The 14,375-nt window shown below is 41.9% G+C and overlaps 1 protein-coding gene across 1 annotated transcript in view; it reads left to right on the top strand.

Moving 5' to 3' along the window:
• Positions 1-14,375, top strand: part of arid5b (AT-rich interaction domain 5B) — a 153,074-nt gene that overhangs the window by 104,174 nt on the left and 34,525 nt on the right. The window contains exons 5-7 of the mRNA XM_033034284.1: positions 3,153-3,271; positions 5,334-5,538; positions 11,443-11,495. Coding sequence (XP_032890175.1) covers positions 3,153-3,271; positions 5,334-5,538; positions 11,443-11,495 — 377 coding nt within the window. The remainder of the gene's footprint in view (positions 1-3,152; positions 3,272-5,333; positions 5,539-11,442; positions 11,496-14,375) is intronic.

The raw sequence follows: 14,375 nt of genomic DNA, 5'->3' as shown, positions 1-14,375 counted from the left end.
TTTCTCCCCTAAATAACAGATTAACATTTCTAAGTTATTACACCACAGGACCAAATGGACTAATATGTCATTTGTATGTTTTGGCTACAAACACAAATATCAAAAATAAACACTATATCAGACTTTGGCACTGCAACTAAATAATTCAAAGTACCAAATAAGGATAATGCAACTGTGTTCTACATTTACTGCGTATAATGTGTATTGTGTTCATTCTCAGCGAACATACAAATGCAGGATTGAGAAACCCAATACAAGATTGCATTGGGTTTCTTAACCATACTTTCAGTGACTTCTTGGCTTTGCAGCTATTTTGATGAGTTTCATTACTCATTGCAGTCTATGTTTGAACCCTGTCATTAAAACAGTCATCAGCTACTGAGCAAATATACAGTAATTAAACAGGAATTGTTGCTTATTTCGAGCAGCTTTTGATGTCTTGGCTGCCTTTTATAGTACGATATGAAAGAAAATATGAACTTGGCTTTCGAGTTGTCAAACAATACGCTTAATGATTAGTTATCTCTGTGATCTTTTGCAACTGGTTTCGAGCACTTAAGCATAACAATCTCAAATAGTCATGTTCCAGGCAGTTCTTGTGTAGTTCTGAAATATACCGCAGGATTGCAAAAGGTGTTTGAATTCCTTTCTTTGAGTATGGAATTGGTGTGACTGACATGAGGTGCATGCCCTGCGGCATTGCTGGTACGGTATGAACATGTCGCAGACAATGCTATCAATAGACAAGTACAGAGTGAGATTTATGGTCCTTCCAGACAATAATACGCTAAATATCCAAACATTGGCAGAGGCATCTTTGCTGGTATCTAGCAATGAAACTCCAAGCTTGCCCTGGCATAGAAGGAGCACTGTACCTTCCAAATGATTTTTCATGAGGATTTCACATTTTTCATTGTGTGTGCACACTGGGTTAAAACAACAACCTTGCAAACGTAAATCTGACCGCCACCGTCGTAGTTACAGTTCAGTAACAGTTTTGCAAAAGAGTCACCTCCAGATTATTTATGGATTTTGCTGACAAAGCAGAAATGTATCTGTTGCAGGATTGATACATTGCAGAATCTAGCAAAGTTCCCTTAGATTTGCTGCCATGAAATCTGGCTTCAGCAGATGCCCCTATATTGTTAACACCTCTACCACCTGTATGCATCCACTTTCCAGCCACCTGTTATACATCTCTTCCAGTTTCCATTTCATTGGAAGTCAGTAGGCAGTTGAGTCTATCTTTCTGTTTTACACAGTTACTCAAAATTAAAATTAGTATCCAAGGCCTCCATTGTTTTTGGTGAAATTAATCAGCATATTAATGATGCTGAGTCAAGAGATCAAGGGATTATGTGGAGAAAGCAGGAACGGGGAACTGATTTTGGATGATCAGCCATGATCATATTGACTGACTGACTCCTGCACCTATTTTCTAGGAGTCGTGGAAAGAATAGTTTTATCTGCAGAAAACACAGTATAAAGATTTATTTTGAGCCCCACTGTGTTTAACAGGACAATGTTTCCGAGTTCCACCCTACCATACACGGTGGTCCCTACCAGACTCGCATCTCTACAACGGCGGATGGCCAGATTTACTTTAACATTCACGTTGTGATTGAGAACCTGCCATTATCTAAGCATAGGTGTGTCCGTCCATGAATTCTCTTCAACAAGCTCAATTTATCCCCTGGTTTGAACTCTGCACAATGCAGACCCAAAGACACCAGTGGGTGGTGACTGAAGAATGTGAAATGGTAATTCCTTGCCACGGAAACCAAATGCTGACCGTCTTAAATGTGATTCTCCAGTGATTGAGCTTCTCACGTGAGGATTATAGTTTGCAACTGAGTGACTCTGCCTGCTGGCTGCTATGCAATAGCATGAGTTATATGGTTATATGGTTATGGAGTTGCTGTTGCGAGCAAATGTTCTTTTCATGTCACGTGATTTTCGAAAATATAAAGCAAAATGTCATCAATGTGATAAACTTTCCCTTTTGCAATTTCAGCTGAAGAAAATGTGCTTTGTTCAATAGAAATATAGAAAATAGGTGCAGGAGGAGGCCATTCAGCCCTTCGAGCCAGCACCGCCATTCATTGTGATCATGGCTGATCATCCACAATCAGTAACCCGTGCCTGCCTTCTCTCCATACCCCTTGATTCCGCTCGCCCCTAGAGCTCTATCTAACTCTTTTAAATGCATCCAGTGAATTGGCCTCTACTGCTTTCTGTGGCAGAAAATTCAAAAAATTCACCTCTCTAAGTAAAAAAGTTTTTTCTCATCTCAGTTTTAAATGGCCTCCACTTTATTCTTCGACTGTTGCCTCTGGTTCTCGACTCCCCCAACGTTGGGAACATTTTTCCTGCATTTAGCTTGTTCAGTTCTTTTATAATTAAAGATGTTTCTATAAGATCCCCTCTCGTCCTTCTAAATGCCAGTGAATACAAGCCCAGTCTTTCCAATCTTTCCTCACACGACAGTCCCGGGGATTAACCTCGTGAACATACGCTGCACTGCCTCAATAGCAAGGATGTCCTTCCTCAGATTAGGAGACCAAAACTGCACACAATACTCCAAATGTGGTCTCACCAGGGCCCTGTACAACTGCATATGTATCACTTTACTCCTATACTCAAATCCTCTCGTCATGAAGGCCAACATGCCATTAGCTTTCTTCACTGCCTGCTGTACCTGGATGTTTACTTTCAGTGACTGGTGTACAAGGACAAGGTGTACAATGGTTTGTTGAGCTGGTTATTTATCGCAGCAAAGTAGTGCAGCTGCACAGAACACACAAGCTTATTAATGGCCAAACGCTCATTGCAATTTACACGTCTCTCTGGAACCTGCAGTCTCTGTGTGAAATTGGATCAATTGCATGGATACCTTGGGATGGTCATACTGGGAATGGCCATTAAAACCACACCTGTATTTTCAGCAGGAAAGTGAAAGTGTACTAAACGACATGCCTTCCATATAAATACTTCAATTAGGGAAATGCGACTGTCTTGATGTTAGTTTGATTTGTACCATGTAAACATTTGATGATGTCAGCACAGAACCCAAAACAGAAATTTATCAATTAGGTGTTTTTGTTGCTGTTTTATGGGTTCTGAAAATTGTTCCTCGCTTTATGAATTTATAGCGCTTAATCTCAAAGGCCGACCTCGGAAGAAGAAGGCTTGTTCCCAGAAGCGGGATGCACAAGGTCTAAATGGCTTGAGAGACTCCAATGAGGATTCGGACGGGAAGAGCAATCCCAAGGTATGGACCACTTTATTGCTTCAACTCTTTGCTGTTTTCAAGCTTGTAGCTTTTCTCCTCTTACTTCCTGTGATCACCGGCAAGATGTCATCCATCCTTTCATAGGCAGGACTTTCATATGAAGAAAGACTGGATAGACTCGGCTTGTACTCGCTAGAATTTAGAAGATTGAGGGGGGATTTCTTATAGAAACTTACAAAATTCTTAAGGGGTTGGACAGGCTAGATGCAGAAAGATTGTTCCCGATGTTGGGGAAGTCCAGAATGAGGGGTCTCAGTTTAAGGATAAGGGGGAAATCTTTTAAGACCGAGATGAGAAAAACATTTTTTACACAGAGAGTGGTGAATCTCTGGAATTCTCTGCCACAGAAGGTAGTTGAGGCCAGTTCATTGGCTATATTTAAGAGGGAGTTAGATGTGGCCCTTGTGGCTAAAGGGATCAGGGGGTATGGAGAGAAGGCAGGTACAGGATACTGAGTTGGATGATCAGCCATGATCATATTGAATGGCGGTGCAGGCACGAAGGGCCGAATGGCCTACTCCTGCACCTATTTTCTATGTTTCTATGTTTCTATCCTCTGCCTTCGAATGAAAGATTGTGGCTTCAAGGCCCATTTCAGTGACTCGTGTGCAATACCTTGATTGACTGCCTATTTCTACTGTTGTAAAATTAACTGACCACCCCTTACACCTGGCCTCTCCAACTGAAGTTTGGGCAGTGCCCCAACACACTTGTCACATGCTAGACTTGATTTACATAACACAGCCCCAGCTGGTCTCCCACTCGTAAACTTGTGAATCATCCAGAGCATCTCTTGCTTCCTACAATGTGCCAGCCCATTTGCACATTACTCTCATGATGGCTGAGATACTTTGGCTTCTGTTTGAGCGATGTCTGATTTTAAGAGTTGCATCAAATCTTTGCTTGCCCCTCTTATGCCCCACGTCTCTGAAATCTACTTCAGCCCTACTGCCTTGCAGCACAGAAACAGACCCATTGGACCACCTTGACATTGCCACCATCAAGCACCCATTTGTGTTAATCCCATTTAGTTCCTCTTCCCCCTCCCCTCTTCTCCTGATCAATTCCCGCGGATTCCATCATTCACCTTCACACTGGAGCCAACCCACAGCACCCAACAAACCTGTCAACCTGCACGCCCCAGGAATATGAGAGGAAACTGGTGCACCTGGGGGAATGTATCCTGCCACAGGTAAAACCTGAAGACTCCACCCAGGCAGCAGTGGAGGCCAGGATCGAACCTGCGTCCCTGGCAGGCCAATGGCACCACCTGCCGCACCGCTGTGCTGCTGTACCTCTCTGGACTCCCCTAATTTTAGCTTAGAGATGCAGCGCAGATACAGGCGCATCGGCCCACCGAGTCCGCACCGACCAGCGATCCCCACGCATTAACACAAGCCTCCACACACTAGGGACAGTTGACACATATACCAAGTTTACAAACCCAAGCCAATTAACCTACAAACCTGTATATCTTTGGAGCGTCTCGGAGAAAACCCACGCAGTCACAGGGAGAACGTACAAACTCCGTACAGACAGCACCCGTAGTCGGGATCGAACCCGAGTCTCCGGCGCTGCAAGCACTGTCTGTAAGGCAGCATCTCTACTACTGTGCCGCCACAGATCCTGGTCATATGATCATACCCAGACTATTGCACACGATTTTTCTCACAAGACCTCGGTTCCTGAAATTCCAGCATTTCGCTCTCTTGCTTCTCCACCTCTTTCCAGTTTAAAGAACCACCTTGAAACCTACTGCCCTATTATTCCATTACATCGTTCATAGTCAGGTACTGTTTGATCATATTTCATGAAGGAGACTGTGTAAAAGCTGCTGGTTCATAGATTGTAACGTGCTTTAGTTAATCCTGAAGCTCCAAAAGGCTGTAAGTAAATGAAAATGTTCCGATCTATCATCCATGCTTTTTATAGCATCATTTGGGAAATAATAACCTTCAGGTTCCAAGCAAACCTTGGATCCAAGTGATGAAGTGTCAATCACTGTGCTGTTACAAATCCTGTGCGTATTTTTCCACCTCAGTCGAAATGTGAGCCCAAAACCACGATGGTAAAGCCCAAGAATAACAACGGCAACTGCAAAAATATCGCAGCTGATGAAAAATCAAAGGTTACAGCAGGCGATGAATGTAGAGCAGAGGAACAGACTTTCCTTGTCACACTTTACAAGTACATGAAAGAAAGGAGTACTCCAATAGAAAGGATACCCTATCTTGGCTTTAAACAAAGTAAGTGCAATCTTTCTTCGTTCTATGCCATCTTTCCAGAATTTGTGTCATTTTAAATGAGTCAAAATGTGTTTAATAACATCATGTGAATGCACTCACTGATTGAGAAAGATCAGCGGGTGCATTATGTTATGAAGTTAAAGGATCTTTTGTACCAGTCTATTATTAGTTACATGAAGTTTGATGTAGTTTGATAATATGGTAAACTGGTTTGCTTTTCATTCTGGCCATCAGCTGACATTTCCACACACAGTTTCACTTGTGCTGGCTCGAAGGGCCGAAGGGCCTACCCCTGCACCTAGTGTCTATTGTCTATAAATGCCTAACTTGGAGAGCCCTTGTGCGGAGGACAATGGAGTGTCTCCCGGCATTGTTTATTGAATAAGTGGCAAAGATTTTTGCCCCCCATAATATGGAATGTGTAATGTAACACATGGAATCTCCCTGTGTTTATTAGTGCATCGCCAGAGATGCCTACCCCCAACGGTGAAGGAGTGGAAATCCTTACAAAATGAAAGTGTGTTCATGGCTCATTAAGACCCTTGTTAAAGCCCTGCCGTGAGAAGTACCTGCAGAATTACACAGCTCAACGAGTACAAAAAGATTCAGGACGTAGGCAGTTGTATAAAACTAAAAAAACGAATTAAATCAAATTACCGAATTGAAATCACCAAAAAGTGATTCAATACCAAAGGATGGACAATATATATAAAGTGACATCCATATCTCAATGAGGATTACAAAAAATACTTCTGCACCCAAAATACTCTGCACCCAGCCATTCGATTGAATTGGCCTTGTGACCCAAAGACACTTATCTCCAAATGAATGCACTGCCTATGTCTGGAGAAGGGTCTCGACCCAAAACATCACCATTCCTTCTCTCCAGAGATGTTGCCTCAGAGTCTGGCTGAGTTACTCCAGCACTTTGTGTCTATCTTTGGTGTAAACCAGCATTTGCAGTTCCTTCCTATCACACTTGTGTTCCTCCACGTAACATATTGATAAAAGCTTTGAATAATTTTAGAGCATAATCCATTCCAAAACTTGGCAACTTTTCTTGGAATATCCACATTTTACACTGTTTGCAGTCCTGTCTGTTTCTGCTAACGCAAGAAAGGATTGGTAGGCACAACCAAAGTTTGCTTACATGCCTGGGAAAGGAGCTAAGAGAAAAATGTTCCCTGTGTTGGGGGAGTCCAGAACTAGGTTAAGAATAAGGGGTAAACCAGTTAGGACTGAGATTAGGAAAAACATTTTCACCCAGAGAGTTGTGAATCTGTGGAATTCTCTGCTGCAGAAGGCAGTGGAGGCCAATTCACTGGATGTTTTCAAGAGAGAGTAGATATAGCTCTTAGGGCTAATGGAATCAAGGGATATGTGGAATATGGAATGGAGTACTGATTTTGGATGATCAGCCATGATCGAAGAGCCGAATGGCCTACTCCTGCACTGATTTTCTATATTCCTAAAAGTGCCCTCAAGAACTATTTTTGTAATCCTCATTGAGATTTGGATCACACACACACACACACACACACACACACACACACACACACACACACACACAGTAATGAATCATTTTTTGGTCAATTCAATTCGGTAATTTGATTTAATTCGATTTTTTTGTTTTATTAAACTGAATTCAAATTCACAAGCGGTCCTTGTGTGATCTGAACTTTTCTTCTCTGCATCATGAATCCAGTAACATAATCATCACACTACAGCATCCATAAGTAAGTCTTGTACACACCTTTCACCACAGCTTCTCCAAAGGAATTGAACTAGTTTCAGCTTGCAGTGTAAATGGATTGGTAACTCTGCTGACTAATTGGCAATGGAAATTACTTTAGTGTAAATGGGTACTTTGAGATCATCCCCGAATTTCCTCTTTTAAAAAGAATTAAGGATGTATAGTGCAATTTGTTTTATCTTTGATCTGCGGAGCCTCTGAATGGTATTACCAGAGAAACTCATACCATTTAAAGCTTGCTGTGATTCTCCTCGGGGTACTCATCAACAAAATGAGAGCATTCATATCTTGTTCTACTGCAGGCTATACTGAAGCTCTTGTCTAATGGGATTCAAGTGAGACTTAAGATCATGATAAGTCCAATAAAAACCATCTATATGTAACTAATGTATTCAGAGTTGTTTGATGTTCTCCAAAATTATACATGCATCCTTTTTTTTGTATTTAACAGCTAGTAATACAATCGATAATGCAAGTGCTTTGTAATAAGTAGAGCCTGCTGAAGGCTTTAAATGATGATCTGTAGATATCTCTATGTTTTCCTTTTCACACCCTGGTGCTTGCTGGCTCTCCAGGGATACAGAAAGGTGCCATTTGCTTCCTTTCAAAATTGCCATTAAATCATCAAAAACTCTCACTTAAGCTCTCCATGTTTAGCCTCCTATTTCTATTTATGGTCCTAATGAATACATCTTCAGCAGTCAGTCCCAGGCTGAAAAGCCTCTGGTTGATCCCCAGTCTGGCTAATGCTTTATTCTTAACATCGAGAGACTAGGTCGGAAATTACCAACAATGACCCCTGGATTACTATACACTTGTACTGTATCTGAGATGCTTATCTAAGATGTATCTATGTGCTTATGTATAGTGATACGTTCTGAACTGTATACAAAAATAAATTTCAGTACCTCGGCACATGTGACAAATAAAGTGCCATTGAAAATGAAACTACACATATTATCCTGTTTTGTTCTTTGTTTGCCCATAAGCTTCAACATATTTCGCATTATCCCCGCTCCCCCTCATCTTATTTACTGTAGTTCACTCACAACTTTTCCACCCCAACATCGCCCTATGTACCCAGCACATTAACCTCAGTGGACCTGTCTGTACTATCTACTCAGTCAACCTGAAGATCTCCCCTTTGTCGCATTCTACTCCCCAATTACACATTGTTGCTTTGCACAAAGAAGGTCATTGCCTAACTGGGCTTTAGCGTCTTGGTTCTGGTAGGTATATGTTTGACTTACACTTGGTTAAAGAGGTAGAACAGCATCCTCTTACTTTGTGGTTTGAAACGGCCTCCAATCTTTGCTCTCTGATCGCTTGCAAAACCTAAGGTAGCCATGAATTGGATGATCACCAAGTGTGGATAAACAATCACATTTTAAAGCCAAATCCAATGTTATTTGACTCTTGAATATTTGAACAGGCAGGTGTCAGAGAATGTCTGAGGTTCAGGATTTAAAAAGAGATTTACTATAAGGTAATAAAATAAAATAGGGGATTTTAGGAAATTGGGGATGGCCCAAGTATTTATTTACCAGTTGATCACCGTGGTTTACCTTGGTTTCCCTTCTCCTGTAGTTGACGGATATTTCTTTGGATTTCTGGTAGCTATATTTATGTGTCTCCTCCATGATGCAATTGACTTTTGCATTTAGTAAGAGACATGCTGACTTTTACCCACTGTGTTCGGAACGAACACATAGTTTTATGTGTTTGGACTGATAATATGTCTCTTTGTGCCTTCTGCAGTGGGCTCTGGGAAACATTAACAAGGTACCCATGTCCTTGGTTGAGAACAGTACACATTGGGAAGTAAATTGTGGTTGAACAGATTATTTATTGGTTGCCATGAACTATTGGCTTCTTGCACTTTATGAAAGGAATGTCAGATTTTCATTTTCAGTTGGTGGGGATGTAGAACATAGAACAGCACAGGAGTAGGCCCTTCCGCCCACAATCTCCATGATAGACATGAAGCCAAGTTAAACGATTTTCTATGATCTGCATGTGATACATATCCCTTTAGTTTAGTTTAGAGATATAGCGCGGAAAACAGGTCCTTCAGCCCACTGAGTCCGCACCAAACAGCGATCCCTGCACATTAACACTATCCTACACACATTAGGGACAATGTTTTACACTTATACCAATCCAATTAACCTACAAACCTGTACGTCTTTGGATTGTGGAAGGAAACTGAAGATCTCAGAAGAAACCCACGTGGTCAGGGAAGAACGTACAAACTCCGTTCAGACAGCCTCAGGATCTAACCCGGGTCTCTGGCGCTGCAAGCACTGCAAGGCAGCAACTCCACCGCTGCGCCATCGTGCTGCCATATGACATGGGTATCTTGGTTGGCCTATGTTCTTATTTATTCACGTTGCTGTACAGCTACAATTCCAACATAGGGATTGCTGGGGTTATGAGCAGTTCTCGTGGAAATAAATCCTGCTTCGACCTGGAGCGGGCTTGTATTTATTTCTCAACCAACACCATCGAAACAGATGATCTGCTCTCTTTGCTGTGTGTGCAAGTTTGCAGTGTGCAAGTTGACAGCTTGTCCACTTACAGTACAATGGAAACCACATTTCATAAAGACTTTAAAACGACTGGGATTGTCGCAAGATTATGATGCCTGCTGTACAAATGGTCAGTTTGTTCAGGTGAGGCACTTGGCTGCCTGTTGTGTTTCCTATGTCGAATGCCAAGTCCGAGTCGTGAGCAATGCTGATCCGGTCAATGCTGTTCATTAAATAATGACAGTAACAGGCTTTAAAGTAAAGTGCAGTTGCCTCCTCATTGCAACTCCTCTTCTTTGTGAGCGATGGTTGTCCTAACTCAGATAACACTAATGGTGATTGGGGTAGCCCAAAATGTTTGAGGCATTGGTCAAGGGCGCACAAATGGTGTACATACGAATTGTACAATGGCGCAACAGGGTCTAAAGAAGGGTCTCGACCCAAAACGTCACAAATGCCTTTTCTCTAGAGATGCTGCCTGACCCGCTGAGTTACTCTGGCATTTTGTGTCTTATCTTCAATGTTACAGTGGGGCGTGCATGGGTCCAACCGGAGGTTGCATGCACTACCCGGGGCTACCACAGGGAGGCGGGTTGGAGCTTAGAGCTCTGGCCGTGGCAGCCATAGTCCAGTGGTAGTGCGAGCAGCCGTGGATGCGAGGGAAAGCGCTGAGTGCCTTCAATGTGAGCACCAACCCTGCGTTAAACTGGCCTTGAGTGGCCCGGTCCATCGCTAGGCATGGGCTGACTTACGACATGTAGCGAGGAATATATGAACATTGAGGCTGTGATCAGTCAAGGAATCATTTCCCATCATGCTGACCATTGAAAACCAAGGCTGGCAGATGCTGTATGCAAGACACCGAGGTCACAGTGCCACATTGTCAATTGCTGTCTCATGTGCATTGCCCTCTGCAATGTGCACCTGGTACGCTGTAGGTTGTCCACAGAGGGACCAATTTCTACAGACGAGGGAGAAAATGTGCAGCATGTGACTTTACTGTGCCGGGCAGATGACAGTCAAATGCCAGCTGAGGAAATGCCTGAGGAAATGCCCAGTCTGATATCACTGATGATTTCACATCAAATTGTCCAGTAGAGCAGTCTCCTCTGAATAAAACTCAGGGCGGCACGACGGCGCAGCGGTAGAGATGCTGCCTTACCGCGCTTGCAGCGCCGGAGACCTGGGTTCGATCCCGACTACGGGTGCTGTCTGTAGGGAGTTTGTACGCTCTCCCACGTGACCACGTGGGTTTTCTCCGAGATCGTCGGTTTCCTCCCACACTCCAAAGACGTACAGGTATGTAGGTTAATTGGCTTGGTATAAGTGTAAATTATCCCTAGTGTGTAGGATAGTGTTAATGTGCGGGGATCGCTGTTCAGTGCGGACTCGGTCGCCAAAGGGCCTGTTTTCGTGCTGTTTTCTCTTAAAAAAAGAATGCTTTTATGCATGATCTACAAATGTGTAGATATGGGTCCAATTTCTCTCTTTACAGTTAATACCTCATAATTATGTATATAATATGCATATAAATATGAATAGACTAATACTAACGTACAAGAATACAAACAGTTCCTACTTTTTCTTTCCGTCTTCCTTACACTTATTGTTCTTTATTAACAGTTAACCTTTGGACTATGTTTCAAGCAGCCCAAAATCTGGGAGGATATGAAGCGGTAAGTCCAGCATTGGCGATCACGGTCTGTGACTTTTTGTTTCTTTCGGCCTTGTCATTCAGCGGCTTGTACAAATAAACAGTGGCTATGGCAAGTTCTTGAGCGCGGCTGAAACCATTGCAAGTGTGTTTATAAATCCTTTTTTTTTTGCGCGGAGGCTAGAGATTAGATCCAGATTTAGAATGGAGCACATTTATTGTAAAAAAGCTATAAGTGGAAAACACATGTAACAGCTCCTCTGTCAAGGAAAGAAGTGAGCTCTGTAATTTTTTCCCAGGTTGCCTCTCAAAGGGGACAATTATAAAGGCAAGCCAAGACTGTAGAAAGGAATTTTTACTTGGCTGCTTACTTGGCATCTGTTCATTTGTATTATGGGAAAGTATTAATGGCTGAAAAGTGAGTCAGTAATGGTTGTTAAAGAATTGTAAAGAGCAATTGTCAGTTGTTTTTTTGTTTGACAAGCTAATATGGAATATTAAAATCCATCAGTACACTGAGCAATGGCTTCCACATCATATGCTTGTCTGGTCAGTCAACGGGAGATTAAAGCAGTCTGTATGATTAAGGCATGATTAACATTTTTTTTAGAGCAACTGTTAAAGTACTAACTTTCCAGCTATTTGTGCAGGCTAATTCTGCCTGTAAAAATTACTTTTAAATACACTCATAGAAACATAGAAAATAGGTGCAGTAGGCCATTCGGCCCTTCAAGCCAGTGGCTGATCATCCAGAACCAGTACCCTGTTCCTGTTTTCTCCCCACATCCTTTGATTCTGTTAGCCCTAAGGGCTAAATCTAACTCTCTCTTGAATACATCCAGTGAATTGGCCTCCACTGCCTTCTGTGACAGATTCAAACTCACTGGCTGAAAATGTTTTTCCTCATCTCAGTCCACTTGGGTTGGACGCCGATCAATGGAGCTGTCACGACTGAGTTCAAAGAGTAATGGCTTGAGTCCCACTCTAGAAATACAAGCACAACATTTAGAATGGCATTTTAGTACATTGCTGTTCACTGTGCTCTGAGTTAGATAAGATATTAAAGCAAGTGTTGTCTGTAGTGGTGCATTTCGGGTGTCTAAATTAATGGATATTATACAGTGCGATAAATAATTTATTGTGTTGGGGAAAAATGTTCACTGTGTAAATTTATAATAAAATGAGGCCCCTTGGGGGTGAAAGCAAAAAGCACCTTTTCGCACAAAAGAAGGGGGGAACACTGGAACCCTTTCTCACCTCTCCCAAATCTAGGAGCCAGTGTAAAATGTCATAATTGAGATTGATAATTTTTTATTAGATGAACAGGTAAATAACTTCTTTTTTTTTTAAATCACCTTTATTATGGGACTTTGATGGATTGGATATTACATTTGCCTTCATTAGAAGTCTCTTCCCTCAAAATTGGTGAAAGATCACAATTCAACATAAATGCAAATTTTATATTTTTACAGTCATCTCTCCAGATACTGAATGGTTCTGAGTGAAATAGAATGTTGTGATTCCAGTAATGGTTATCTAGAAAAGCTATTCTTTTTACATCTTTAGAAGGGAACTAACATTATTGATAACTGAAGAAACCAAAATAACCGTTTTATTTCTGGTGACTCAAAATATCTTGCTCAAGGGAATTTTAAAAATAAATGATCATGAGCCGTGATATCAGCTGAGTATAAAAGCCAGTCACTGCTTACATCAGATGTAGGAGTTTATAAATTTCCATAGCAATATATATACAGTAATGCTTTCTCTTGCCACTGATTCTCATTCCTCTGTCTGTGTCACACCCTCCCTTACCGTCTGCTCCCTCTGCCACTCCCTCTCCCACCCACCCACTCCTTTTCACTTTGCTCCATTTCCATGTGGTCTGATGTTCACTCTCCTTCACTCTCCCTACCCCTTCCCTCTGCGCCTAACAGAATATTTATCTGATCGTGAATGACCTGCCACATTCTAAGCAATTTCAGCTCCAGGCAGAGATATGAAATGTTTAGCTCCTGCATTGTAAACAAAGCAGATTATGTTTGCTTTGTGCCCAGCGTCAAGAATTTATAATGTCTGTATTCATGCAGTTTAATAAACCGCCAGTTTGCTAACAAAGCATAAAAGCCCACTTCATAATAGAAAGTTATAAATATTATTTACTGGAAGTAGAAAATGTAATTGCCAGCAAATGGATGCAAGAAACAGCATTGTTTCTGAAACAAACTCTTTTGTTTGTTTTAATAATAACAGTACCCCTGTTGCCTAGGTTTTCCATTACAGCCTTTAGTAATGAAATTCCATTGACTATTGCGCTGTGCAAAAGCCCATTTTCTCTACATGATACACTGTTCTCATACAGGGCTTTTATGCAAATCAGGCTACAGTGGAGCTGTGTTTCCTCTTTGTGAGGCTTTTCTGAATATGGAACTCAGGCACAATAGTTACGCCTTGTAAAATTGAATGGGCATTGTGAAATATGACTGCAAATCAAGGGGATGCAAATTGAAATATAAAAGGAGGGCCTTGTAACAGAATCCTGGCGCTGAACAGAAAATCAATATGTTCTTGTGGATCCTTTTAGTCAGCCTTTGCATTACCGAGGCTAGCACGTGATTCACACCGCCAGGTTTACTATACTGGATCAGAGTATTATGGTCTTGCACCAATGCTGACTGAGGATATTTGGAAGTGAATCAAATTGGGATCTTCTCCTCCTGCGGAGAATTGAAACTCTTTTTCTGGTGATAATTCGGGCAGGCTCTGACACTAGATTCGGGCCGTGGCAAAACCCATTTCACGTAGATATTCGCCGCATTCAGGAGTAAATGGAAGCATTTATCACCTTCGCTGATGGGCTGAACTGGAAAATCTAATTATCCCACGCATAACCACTGACCTC

The sequence above is a fragment of the Amblyraja radiata genome, chromosome 15 (assembly GCF_010909765.2).
Source record: "Amblyraja radiata isolate CabotCenter1 chromosome 15, sAmbRad1.1.pri, whole genome shotgun sequence".
In the NCBI taxonomy this organism is placed as follows: Eukaryota; Metazoa; Chordata; class Chondrichthyes; order Rajiformes; family Rajidae; genus Amblyraja; species Amblyraja radiata.
This window is presented reverse-complemented; position numbering and strand designations above follow the sequence as displayed.